Genomic DNA, 12,734 nt, shown 5'->3' with positions numbered 1-12,734 from the left:
CTTTGAGCGTTGACAGCAGTAAAGATTCGAAAATGAGGGGGAGACGGCAGAACTCGAGAAAGTACGGTAGGCTAGTTGAGTGAAGAGTACTTACATGGGCATTCATGGAATAGTAAAAGGTAGTATCTTATACATAATACACAGTGCACTTTTAGTAGGGAATAATAAATTCAGAAACTCATTGTGATAACTAGGGCTCGCCGAAGACCATGGTGCGGAGAGAGAGAGAAATGCTTGAGGAAAGCGAAAGACCATGACAGAATGAGAAAACCGATTCCAACGTATAAATGGCAGGGCAACTGTCGTGTCCGTTTTTTCTTTGGCGAAACGTAGAAACGAATGTGGGAATCTCATGCGTTGTCGCTATAAATTACCTTCAGAATGAACAACCTAGTTATGTAACTAAAATTGTGTAGCATAATGTTGGAGGCAAAGCTTCGTGAAGGCGCGTCAGCCATCTAATCCATATGATAAAGCATTACGCCTGGCCCCCTTCTCTGCAGTTCAGAACTTATGACGTTTGTAAGATGATTCTCAATTCAGTACACTTGTTGCCAGCAAAAGAGAATACAAAAGGGAGGCTGTGTCCATGATCTGTTCGTTGCTGTCTGTTGTCGTGCAATGTCCACGTATTTTCTTTAGACGCTAAGGGCAGGAGGTTATTGAGATCCCGCGCCTTGCCCGTGTATTTGTTCTTCAAATCACTCGAAGCGCACCCTGCACATTTGGTCGCAAATGCCACTCAAATGTATGCCGTCTGACGCTGCTAATTCACACCTCTAGATCTGTATCAGGACCTTCCAGAAAGGGTGCGGAACATTTGCGCGCTTCGTATTTCTGTGCTTTGCGCCTGCTATTCCTGGGAGCTTCCAGCGTGACATACCATGGCCGGATGGCGCGCGTCCTCGCATGCCCACCGGTCTTCTCAGACGTCGGTCCCTAGGCACAACAGGACTGCCATACTGCTGCTAATTTTAATGCTCGTACAAATGCATGGAGCATTTGTGGTTATCCCAAACCCTGCGCGGCGTGCGGCGGCGCAATTTCCATCAAAGCCTTTGAAAAAGGCGAGCCTCGTTGTGATGCTTGGCAATGAAATGGAAGGTGTGAAAGATAAAAGCGGAGAGGAAGATGGCACTGGATTCTCGGTAGTGAGAAAGAGAGGCGTTGTAGCCGGGCCGGGTGGTTATGAGGACATCGGCCCCGAGGACATAGCTGAACTGCAGCGAAAGCAGCGACAGGCTGAACAGGCTTCCAAAATGATGGCCTCTGGCGCAAGTGCCGCGCAACTCAGCGCGTACACTGGCATCAAACTTGTTGAACTAGAGACAGGCTTTACACCGAAGCTGCAAGAGACTCCTTCGCACCAGTTTGTGGACCGGGACGAGGAAGGGACGCTCAAACAGGCGCGGTTTGTCTATGTGGACGAGTACACTTGTATCGGTTGCACAAATTGCGCCATGACGGCGCCCAACACCTTTTACATGGACGACGAGCACGGCAGGGCGCGCGTGTTTCAGCAGTGGAAGGACCGTCCCCGCACGATCCAGACGGCCATCGAGACCTGCCCCGTCGACTGCATTCACTACGTGCCCTTCGAGGAGCTGGAGCGCCTGGAGAAGGAGCGGGCAGGCATGACTATCAACTATAAGGCCCGACTGGTTGGCTCTGATGGGCTCCTTTCCTCCTCGGGGGGGGACCAGGGGATGCAGGAGATCAGCGGCAACAAGGATTTCCGGTGCGGGAACTGCCCTTCGCGTGGATGTTTCAACTGCCCCATGTTCGGGGTGGGCGAGAACCCGGAGTACCAGCGAAAACAACGTCAAATCGCACAGAAGAGAGAACGACGTCGTGCTTCGAAGGATAACTCAAGTGAGGGGGGCAGCGGGTCGGGGGGGACAGGGAGAAAACGTGTCGACCTGTGATCTAGCTATCTCTTCGTCCTTCGTGCGGGGTGGTGAGGAACGTAGAATAGACGCGTAAATGGTTGCGACGGACTGTTTCATTACATGTTCAGACATATTTAAAGGCTGAGGCTGATAACATAAATAAATTATTCAAATATGACGCGTCCTCCTTAATTATAATATGATGCTTTGCTAGCCCCCACAATTCATACTAACTTGCCTGTGCCTGCATATAGCACGCACTGGGTGATCGACATATTCCCTCATCTCAACGAGGATATGTTTTGGCAACGTCCAGGCGTTGAGATTCCCCTAAAAAAATATGCCTTTTACCTGGTCCAAAAAGTCTTGCACAAGAAGGAAACCGTGCACGCGTCAGAAAGAGTTGAGTGGACCGGAGGGGGGAGTGGTTCGCTTGTATCTTTCAAAGCTCATGCTACTGTGTTAAGGAATTCGGATGCCTCATCGCACCATCAGTGTTGAGGTTCCTATGATGAAGAATTTTAGCGGCTCGAGCTCCTTGGAACGAGTGCTGCAGCGACTGCAGATGGCTTGTTCCTCCCCATCCGGCGCTTCCCTTTGTCGCAATTTCAACGCGCTTCACGCACGTGGTGTGGGGGAAGAGGTGCGAAAATGACAGACAAATGAAAGGGAGTCCTGTGTTGCTGCGGCGTCCATGCGCGAGGATGCTGCAAGTAAATTGTCTTGTTGTATAATTACGCTGCACCTTTCCCACGTTATTTTTCCTACTACTGACGAAGGGAAGGGCATACACATGAGAATCTTCCGCAGTGTCCCCTTGCCTCCATGCCTAACCAGCAACGTAAGGCATGCGACTGGTACGCTGGTCCTGGTGCCACCATATCGATGCGGTAGTTGGTTAAGCTCCCTTACATCAGCCATCCAACCGCCGTCACTCTCAACGGACGCTCAGGGCGAGAAGCGCAGCAAAGGAATACAAAGGTGAGGGCTTGACAAAGAAAAATAGAGATGGTGTATAGAGATCAACGATGCATGAAATTGACTCGCTGGTCTTCCTACACAGAAGATGGGAGTCTCGACGACTTGTTCGCACCATGAGCCATGGTGGGGCGGGGGAAGACAGCCGCTTAATGAGCCAATGGCAACAAATCCGGGCATTGCATGCGACTAGGCGCCAAGAAAACCTTGTAGTGGGTGGCTTGGTCGTGGCAGGTGGGGCCTTGGCGCTCCAGTACGGACTGCGGGTACGTGTGATTGTGATGCGCGGCGTGCATGCCTCCTGTCCCCATGCTCCTTTCTTGGCTCGTCTCACAGGCCCCGCGTTCCACCCACTTACCAGGCCTACAAGCAGTGGCAAGCCAAGAAGGCGGCAGAGGGAGCGGAAGACAAGGCAGACGGCGGGAAGAGCGGAGGGGGCGGGGGTTTCTCAGGGGGTATGAGCTCCTTGTTCGCCAAGCGCTTTTACGAGGGGGGCTTTGAGGATAAAATGACTCGACGGGAGGCGGCCCTCATTTTGGGAGTCAGGTACGTTTTAGGGACTGGCTGTACTTTTAAAGGCGAAACCTCATTCCACAGGCTCCGTGTGCGATCTGACAGGGAAAGCGCGTCCCCCCAGCGGATAAAGGAGGCGCATCGGCGAATTCTCATGCTCAACCACCCCGACACGGGCGGATCTACTTATCTTGCGTCAAAGATAAATGAGGTATGAATGTGTAGCTCCGGGATCAGGAGTAGACCGTCGGGTCGATGAGGCGAGTAGTAACGCATCTTCTCCCACGTGACACAGGCCAAGGAGCTACTACTCAAGGGCAGAGCATGATGGAAACGATAAAAGCTCAAAGAATCAAACCTTCATTCTTCGTTTTGGAATCAGTTTATTGGCAGAGCTGCCGGGTGCTCGAGAAACACGCCGTTTCTCGCGCGCTTTTTGAGTACAGGGTGCTTGGCTAGGAGGGTCCTCCCAGCCGACACATGCCTGTGGACAAGGGCACTCAAAATTTGTACGAGAAGCCATTAAAAATACGCCAAAATCAAATCCCCCCCCTTTCCCACCCGTAAGTCAGTTTTCTCCCCCCCCGCTCCGGGGTGTAGCTCACCAAGTGCTGCGACTCCCAGCCTTCCCCCTCATCGACCCCGGTCTCTGCTCCTGCCCCGTCGGACCCCTAATCCGCCCCTCCTTTCGTGGACGCCATCACAGCCTAGAGCTTGAGACATTCCTCATCGCAGAGCCCCTGAGACCCGTGCTAGTGAACGATAGAGCACTCTGAACGAGCAAGCGGTAGTCATGCGCCACCTCAAAGAGGGATCGCCCTGGGCCCCTCCCTGCGCGGTTTCCCCTGTCCCCGTCTACTCGGACATGGGCCTGCGTGGCTTTCAGGCGAGAGTCAAGCGTCCTCCTTTTTAAAAAGCACGGACAGAGACTAAGAGGCCACGATTCGACCAATGATGCCCCTTAACCTCATCTTCAGGCCCTAAGCGGTCCGCGTGCGGTTCATGACTGAGGGAGGGAAGTGGTGAGGCTACTTCTCTTCCACCCATGGACAGCAAGCGCGGCGGTCTTGGATGCTCGGCTGGGCTCAGTTCTTCTTTTGCTATGCCCGTCACTCGCGGACTGCTCGCGCCTTCCTGGCCCGGTCCATCCGTTTGTAGAGGGCGACTTTTCCCTCGGTCGTCGCCACTGTCTCGCTCATGGACTCGTTGACCGGCACCCTATCCTCCACTTTCCCCTCCCCGTTGCACAACTGCCCAATTTCGAATCACTGTCAATTTACTTAACGTCACGGCGTGTTCGATCGGGAAAAAAAAAGAAAAAATACTCCTATAAGCAGCACCGCCTGAGGAACCTCTCAATGTGGGGTATGGCAATGATGTAATACGTTTATTGGAATCCTAGCTCAAAGAAACGCGATGTTTCCCCTACACGTAATTTATACGCGTGCCGGAGTATTTCCTGATTTCACAAACCGAAAGTTGCTTTCCAGGATCTTTTATAAGTGTGTAAACCGGGATTGGGGGGCTAGGGAGTGGACTGGTAGGGCAACCAAGGCGATCAGAGGCGATGTATGTCGAGCGCCCATGCGCGCGATACCCTGGAGTCCGCCCCTATTATGCCCTGCCGCGTACGATTCCTGCTCCGTTGCTGATGCGAGGAGCGTGGTGATATTGTCACCGTGGACGTATTGAGTGCGGCGGTGCGTTTTGCCAGCGGCGTCTGCCCCGCAATGGCCTACTGCTCGCTAAAACAGGACTTCTTTCTCACTACCATCGTCGTCTCCGCTCTTACCTTGCTGTGAACAAAGTCACTGCTTCAATTCGGGAGGAATCCCGCGTGCACCTCTTGATTTGTCTGTCACATGCGCACATGGTCTCAGTACGTGACCTTTCTCGGGGGGTTAGCCCCGGCCAGGGGAGTTCAGCCAACTGCACCTTGTGTTCATGATGACATTGTCCTCATGTGTGCGATCATTTTGACATTCCCGTATTTAATCCGACATTACGGGGCTGATATCCTGTTTTAAACACCATAATGTAACGTCTCCTCTTTGTTTGGCTTGTTCCATGTCTTACCCTTTCCGCGTTTGATGTGCTTTTCTGGCCCGGTCCTTGGACCTGGTTACCATCGACACTGTACAGGGGGTGGCCGCTGCGCCGCAAAACACGGCGCTGCAAGCATGAGCATCAGCAGTACGATCAATCAGATCACTCGCAATGCCCGGGCGGCGGTAGGGCAAATCGGCGGTGGTTCGGATTCTCGCTTCTTCCACAATACCAGCAAGAAGGGCGAAACCCATGAGCTCCGCGAAGAGCTTCAATCTCAAAACAAAGATAAGAAACGTGACGCGGTCAAGAAGGTCATTGCCAACATGACCGTTGGCAAGGACGTGTCCATGCTCTTCACGGACGTGGTAAACTGCATTCAAACGGCCAATGTGGAGCTTAAAAAACTTGTGTATTTGTACATCATCAACTACGCCAAAAGCAACCCGGACCTGGCCCTCCTCGCCGTCAACACCTTTTGCAAGGACGCGAACGACGCCAATCCGCTCATCCGCGCCCTGGCCGTGCGTACCATGGGCTGCATCCGCGTGGACCGGATCGTCGAGTACCTGTGCGAGCCCCTAGCCCGGGCCCTGCGGGACGACGACCCCTATGTGCGGAAGACGGCGGCCGTGTGCGTGGCCAAGCTCTACGATATCAGCCCCGACATGGTGGAGGATCGAGGGTTTTTAGACGTGCTCAGGGACCTGATTTGCGACTCCAACCCCACGGTCGTGGCGAACGCCGTGGCCGCGCTCTCCGAGATCCAGGAGACGTCCGGGCAAGACGTGACCTTGATCACGGGCTCCGTCCTGCAGAAGCTCCTGGCGGCGCTGAATGAGTGCACGGAGTGGGGCCAGGTCTACATTCTTGACGCCCTCTCCCGGTACCAGCCCGCGGACGAGGTGGAGTCTGAGGGGATCGTTGAGCGGGTCACCCCCCGGCTCCAGCACGCGAACTCGGCCGTGGTCATGAGTGCCGTCAAAGTCGTGCTCGGGTACATGGAGCTCTGCAATCCCGACGTGGTCCGCACGCTCACCCGCAAACTCGCGCCTCCCCTGGTAACGCTCTTGAACTCGGAGCCGGAGATCCAGTACGTAGCGCTGAGGAACATCAACCTAATCGTGCAGAAGCGGTCGGCGATCTTAGAGCACGAGATCAAGGTGAGGGGCAGAAATGGGGGGCGAGCATGGTGCCAGGGGACGTGGTGTCGATGTAGCAAAGTGCGTGAGGGGAAGGGGACGCCGACCAGTGCTCAGTCTCGTGCCCCGTTTCGCCCCATTACAGGTCTTCTTCTGCAAGTACAACGACCCCATCTACGTGAAAATGGAGAAGCTCGAAATCATCATCCGCCTGGCCTCGGACCGCAACGCGGAGCAAGTGCTCTTGGAGCTGAAGGAGTACGCGCAGGAGGTGGACGTGGACTTTGTCCGTCGCGCGGTCCGGGCCATCGGACGCACCGCGATCAAGCTGGAACGGGCGGCCGAGAGGTGCATCAACGTGCTGCTGGAGCTGATCCAGACGAAAGTGAACTATGTGGTGCAGGAGGCGATCATCGTCATCAAGGACATCTTCCGCCGGTACCCGAACCGGTACGAGCAGGTGATCGCGGCCCTGTGCGAGAATTTGGAGACGCTGGACGAGCCGGAGGCCAAGGCGAGCATGATCTGGATCATTGGCGAGTACGCGGACCGGATTGAGAACGCGGACGAGCTTTTGGATTCCTTCTTTCTCGACTCGTTCCTGGAGGAGACGCCGCAGGTGCAGCTGCAGCTTCTTACGGCCACCGTGAAGATCTTTTTGAAGCAGCCCGCGGAGACACAGGCGCTGGTCCAGCGGGTCCTGAACATGGCCACGGAGGGCACCGACAATCCAGACTTGCGGGATCGGGGGTTCATCTACTGGCGCCTGCTTTCCCACAGCCCCCAGGTGGCGCGTGCGGTGGTGCTGGGGGAGAAGCCGACCATCGCGGACGACACCTTCGCCCTCGAACCGGCGCTGCTGGACCAACTCATTCATCAGCTGGCTACCTTGTCCTCCATCTACCACAAGCCGCCCGAAGCCTTCGTGGTTCGAATGGCGGTGCCGGTGGGACACGTGAGCGGGGGGGTGGGGGAGGAATACGACGACGACTTGGAGTACCTGGAGGGGGAGATCGGTGCCATCGGCGCGGCCAAGGGCCCTTCCAAGCAGGCGGCTGGGAGCGGGAACGGGGGAGGCCCGGGAGGGGAGGTGGACTTGCTGGACCTCGGGGGGGTTGACGAGGCGCCTCCTGCGACGACGGGAGGGAAAGACGGAGGCCTCGATGACTTCTTAGGCGGGGGGGACAGCAACGGCGGCGGAACAGCCGGGAGCAGCCAGGCCAACACGCAAGTGGACAGGCCCCTCGTGTGTACACCGGAGCAAGGCGGGGGTATCGGCATCCGAGCGGCCTTGCGGCAGGAGGGCGGGGGCATTTTTTGCGACATGACCTTCCAAAACACAGGACCCACCCCCCTTCAGGTGCTGGCGATCAAGTTCAACGTCAACACCTTCGGGATCACGCCTGTCTCCCCTCAGATTGCCTTCCCAGCCCCTGTTCCCCAAGGTGGCGCGACGAATTACGTTCTACCCCTCACCTTTGCGCCATCCATGGTGGCTTCAGGAGCTCCACCGTCGCTGCAACTGCAGACGGCCGTTAAAAACATGGCCTCGGGCCACGTCTTCTACTTTGCTATCCCTTACGACCTGAGTGTGCTCTTTGCGGCGTCCGGACAGACGGATCGGGCAGGCTTCATTCCAGCTTGGAAAGCCATAGACGACGCGAATGAGGTGACAACATTGGCAGGGAGCCTTCCCCCTGCCTTCAGCTCGCCCGACGCAGTTGTTTCTAAGCTTGGCTCTCGCCACGTAGCCTTTGTAGCCCGTCGCCCTGTGCCAGGGACAACCCAAGAGAGCTTATACTTTTCGGCTGTAACAGTGACGACGCCGCCGGTGCACTTCTTGGTGGAAATAACGCTGCAAGCCGGGGTGGCAAGTGCCAAGCTGGCAGTGAAGTCGCAGTCTCAAACTTTGGCGCCGATGGCATGTGCGGCGATCGAGGGGCTGCTTCGCAATTAGATTGGGATAGGCAGAAGATTGATGTAGCGACAGGCTTCGTGTATTCAAGGAGGAGAAGGCTTTGGACGACGGTGACAGTGAGAAAGGGAGGAATCGCAATACGTTGCGACCCGTCTTCTTCTCAAAAAACAATGTGCTTGCCAGGAAAGGATATAAAGAAAAACAGACCGGCGTTTCACGTGAGGTCTTTCGCGTTCGAAAACCTCGAGAGTGGTATTCATTTTGGGGATTTCGTTTCGTCATCTCATATCGGGCCCACTCGGTGTCACGGGAACGTCGCGCTTCAGGCTGCGTACGCGCACCCAGCTTAGCATCTCGATCAGTCCCTCACGAGCCATGCACCGCGAGCGCTTCTATTTTATTCGTCTTTCATCCACAGGAAGGTCTGGGAAAGGTCGTTGTGGCCTTATCCCAAGCACTGGCGGGTTTGTCGTGCAAATACTGCTCGGAGCTGGCTTCACCCACATCGAAATTTCCGAAAGTCATCATGACGACTGTATCATTGACTTTCCTAGCACTGTTTCTTCTCAAGAACTTTCAATATGTCGCAGGTAGGCCCAATGTACACAGCCCAAACAATGTGCTTATGGTTTGGTTATGGTTTAATTCCGTATTTTTCGCCCTTCCTGGTCGTAGTGTTCATCGTGGATTGCTCCTTTTGGTCAGAAGCTGGGCAAATCTGCTGAGGCCAAGTAGCTCAAAATGAATGAATTTTCAATATACGATGACACAGGTCAAAGATATAATGTTTCTGCAATGCTTCGACGAGGAGACATGAGTAGTTACCGAAGATTCGGAGAGGTGGTACAGGACATGGGGGACAGCAGCATCAAGGTCGCTGGCTGCGCCATGCCGCTGAGCCTGCAAGTAAACAACAGCCAACGTAAGGCAAATTTCTCCCTAGGTATTTCGGTCAGAACAGGGTTAGGTGATTCAGAGGAATGGGTTACGGGAGCGACGACGTTTGCGCCCGGAGCTCAAGTAAACATAACAGTGCCTATTGTCCCATGTCGCGAGATGGTACACGCATTGATCATGCGTGTGATAAATGCATCAGAAGCGCTGATATTGGACGGGATATCTAGCAATGTGAAAGGTACCTGGCGGAAAGGCGCTCAGCGGGAGAAGCAATTCCGTGTCGACGCTTTTAAGACGTTGGTCGATTTGGAGGCAGGACCTTTTTAGGCATCGGAAGTCGAGCCCGTTGGCATTGAAAGATATGTGAAGCAGGAACATGTTTGAAGGGGGTTGATGGGTGGGGAACAGGTCAGAGTTCAGGTGGATTAGATTAGTCAGGGCACAGGCCACAATCGCAAAAGCACTGCCATGCATGGAACAAGCCAGCAGTTAGGTAGGCTTGGAAAGAGTTTTCTTGTTTCGAAACTGTAGACGGTATTCTATTAACAGTTACAGTAATTTTTGAACAGTAAAACGTGACCCCTTGTGAAATTCCGACATCGAAATGGACGCATTTAATTCATCGCTCTTTGCAAATTGCGACACCCTAGGGGTTTCGCTGGGCTGCCAGACTCTGTACTTCTGGTAAGAAAGCTGACTTAGGTCTGAACAAACATCTGACGGCAATCTCTGCTTTCAGGTTACGAAGGCGCTTGAAAATGAACACGAAACACGCATGCTGAATAGGCGATGTAGCAGTTCAACTGAGTTCTTCGTTACTTTTCCGAGATCTCAAAATCTGAGAGCTTTGATGTCATTACAGAGAGAGTTTCTAACGTTTCGATTTCCAGCAATAAGTCCTTTTCTATCAGCCGCCTTTGCTCTCTCAAATGTCGCCTCCTGGCTTCAACTTTCGCCCGCTCTGCCTCCTCTGACACCCCGCTTTTTTTAAATAGCACCATTCCATTCGCCTGCTCCAGGCATTTTCGCAAAGATTCAACCTCCTCCTTCAAAGCCGTGCTGCGAGTCGCTTGTTGAGCCAGCGCTTCTTCCCGAGCTTGGGCCATTGAAAGACGCTCTCGCAGTGAGATAATTTCCGCGTCACGTTCTGCCGTTACACGTCGTTGAGCTTGCAAACCTCGAGCCAGTTCCTCGATCTGTTGTTGCAACCGAAAATTTTCTTGGCGCGAGCTGTTGCATTCGTGCTCCAGGTCTGTCTCGGCAATCAGGGCTTGGCGCTAAGGTGCGGAAGAGAGGAAGGAGTTGGATGTAATGAGCTACTGTCTGGCAAAATACTATGAATGCATGCCTTAGCACATAATATTTACCTGTGCACTTTTTGCTGCCTGAAGGGCTTGACGCGCCTGGCGTTGGAGTTTGCCACAGTACGTCTCCAATCGTGCCTTTTCGTATTGATGTTCTTCTTCCTGCCGACGCAAAAATCGATCCATCACGTCGTCTTGTTCTTTACACGGGGAGAATTGCGCCCTCTCTCGTATGTCTCCATCTTTGGCTCTTAAGCGCGATCGCATCGTGTCTTCTTGCTCGTCATGTTGATGGCGTTCGATCGCACGGTTCCCCAGGGCCGTGGCCCGAGCCTCCGCTCCTATCTCCTCCACCATGGCCTTTTCCTCATGATTCAATACCCGCCCTCGAAAAGCTCTTAGTTGCTGACACACACACCGGTAGTTGTCCACGATGTCTTGCGCGTCGTTTGAAGATGGATGTCCTGGAGAGTCGACAGGAAAATCACTCTTCGACGAAGAAGAGCCTGTCGGACAAGCTGCCGTGGATCGAGGCCGAGGACGTAGCCGAGACCGCCTATCTTCACGTTCACATTCTTGGCTTGTAGCTCCTGTCATGCTTATATAAGTGCCTTCAGCAGTCAATCGAGCTGGTGGCGCTAAGAGATGGGCGATTGCAGCGACAACTTGCAGGTCTCTGTGGGAGAAGGGAGGCAAGGACCGCGTTTTTCCAGTTTGCTATTACTCAAAAATTATCCGCCCGCTGCTCGATGTGGAAACTGGAGCGCTTTTTTCAAAATGTGCTACACTACAGAACGAAAGATGCCCGAGTTTATGAGCTAACGACTCCTATGCTTTCCCCTCGAAATTCATATTCCTGCCCGCCTGACCGTACAAGTGAGAGTGACGCCACTTCAAGTCGTGGACCCTCCAGCCCCCGCAAGTTTCTTCACAGATGACCGCAACGTCACAGCACCTTCTATGCACGGCTGCTGGCACGATAGTATTACTTACGGCCTTCAGATTCCTCGGGGCTGGCTACTTTCGGAATCTGATTAGGTGGCGGAAAATGGCTCCGTGGTCCCCAAGACGGCAAAAGCTAGTGCCCGACAGCTCGGAACGAGAGGACCTGAGCAGAGTAATAGCAGGAAAAATGGCACTCGTGGACGATTCTGAAGATAGAAAGTTTTTGAAAAGGCTTTATGAGAAAGTGCAGTGCCTGGAAACGAAAATTCTGGCAAATCAGGTTGCCATGGAGGAATTGACTGACACTTTAGAGGATGCCCTCAGTCGACATCAGCAACAGACGGCTGTCACGCTTACGCCCCTTCAAAATGACGTGCTGCAGCTGAAAGAATCTTTGGCTGCACTTGCAGCTCTGCTAGATACGTCTAAAACCGCCAGTGCAATCCCAGAAAGGAGCTCTGAGCTGTCCGAGCAAAAGCGAGCCAAGGAGCAAGGCGATGACGGAGGAAGTGGAATATTCGGGACAGGAGCCATGGAGACTCAGTTCTCTCATCTCACAACCGTTGCGACGGCTCTTGGTATCAAACCAAGATTTATGGAGGGAGGAAGGAGCGGTTGTGCCGAGGGAAGCTTCCCATCTTACATTATTTCAGACTGGTCCGAGCTATCCACTAGGTAGCGTGCACATGATAGAATCACTTGGGCAGTATTATACAGCAGTCTTTTGGCTCCTTGAAAACAGCAAAGCGTATAAGACAGTTGTTGAAAAATTGAAAAACTAGTGAATGAGACGGGAATCTATCGCCATGCTTCGCAGCATCCTTGAAATCGGAACCCCCCCCTCAAGTAAGCCTTGCCGCTCCCCACACATCCTGATCACATAACGTCGGGGAAACACCTCTAAGAAGAGATGTAAATGCATAGCCTACAGCAGAACTTGAACCGAAAAAAAGAACCAGGAAAGAAAAAAAGCCACAAATTTCTCTTCCTTTTAGATTCTTCAGTGCTTTTTGGCGTAGGATGAAAGCATACGTAGATAGCCAGCACTTCGCATCCATGCACACCCTCATGAGTTTTCCTTTACGTTCCACCCTATCCTCCC

The 12,734-nt window shown here is 53.6% G+C and overlaps 4 protein-coding genes across 4 annotated transcripts; 3 read left to right on the top strand and 1 right to left on the bottom strand.

Annotated features, from left to right (window-relative positions):
- Window positions 1-1,097: 1,097 nt before the first annotated feature.
- NGA_0334900 (ferredoxin) lies at window positions 1,098-1,925 on the top strand (the record flags this gene model as incomplete). Its single annotated transcript, XM_005856066.1, has 1 exon — window positions 1,098-1,925. The coding sequence occupies one exon, from the start codon at window positions 1,098-1,100 to the stop codon at window positions 1,923-1,925; it is 828 nt and encodes a 275-aa protein (XP_005856128.1).
- Window positions 1,926-2,671: 746 nt separating this feature from the next.
- On the top strand, window positions 2,672-3,749 carry NGA_0333500 (chaperone -domain containing protein). The gene is made up of 5 exons (XM_005856053.1): window positions 2,672-2,870; window positions 2,953-3,133; window positions 3,229-3,413; window positions 3,486-3,591; window positions 3,676-3,749. Exons 1-5 carry the CDS (start codon window positions 2,683-2,685, stop codon window positions 3,706-3,708), a joined length of 693 nt encoding a protein of 230 aa, XP_005856115.1. The 5' UTR covers window positions 2,672-2,682; the 3' UTR covers window positions 3,709-3,749.
- Window positions 3,750-5,518: 1,769 nt separating this feature from the next.
- AP1B1 (AP-1 complex subunit beta-1) lies at window positions 5,519-10,198 on the top strand. Its single transcript, XM_005856056.1, has 3 exons — window positions 5,519-6,589; window positions 6,714-8,456; window positions 9,259-10,198. Exons 1-3 carry the CDS (start codon window positions 5,561-5,563, stop codon window positions 9,301-9,303), a joined length of 2,817 nt encoding a protein of 938 aa, XP_005856118.1. The 5' UTR covers window positions 5,519-5,560; the 3' UTR covers window positions 9,304-10,198.
- NGA_0333000 (uncharacterized protein) lies at window positions 10,176-11,281 on the bottom strand (the record flags this gene model as incomplete). The annotated part of the gene is made up of 2 exons (XM_005856048.1): window positions 10,176-10,660; window positions 10,751-11,281. Coding segments are annotated over 2 exons (993 nt in total), but the record flags the coding sequence as incomplete, so codon positions are not given.
- Window positions 11,282-12,734: the final 1,453 nt, after the last annotated feature.

This window comes from Nannochloropsis gaditana, assembly GCF_000240725.1.
Source record: "Nannochloropsis gaditana CCMP526 unplaced genomic scaffold scaffold049, whole genome shotgun sequence".
NCBI classification, from domain to species: domain Eukaryota; class Eustigmatophyceae; order Eustigmatales; family Monodopsidaceae; genus Microchloropsis; species Microchloropsis gaditana.
Note: the sequence above shows the minus strand (reverse complement) of the source record. Positions and strands in the feature narration are given on the sequence as shown.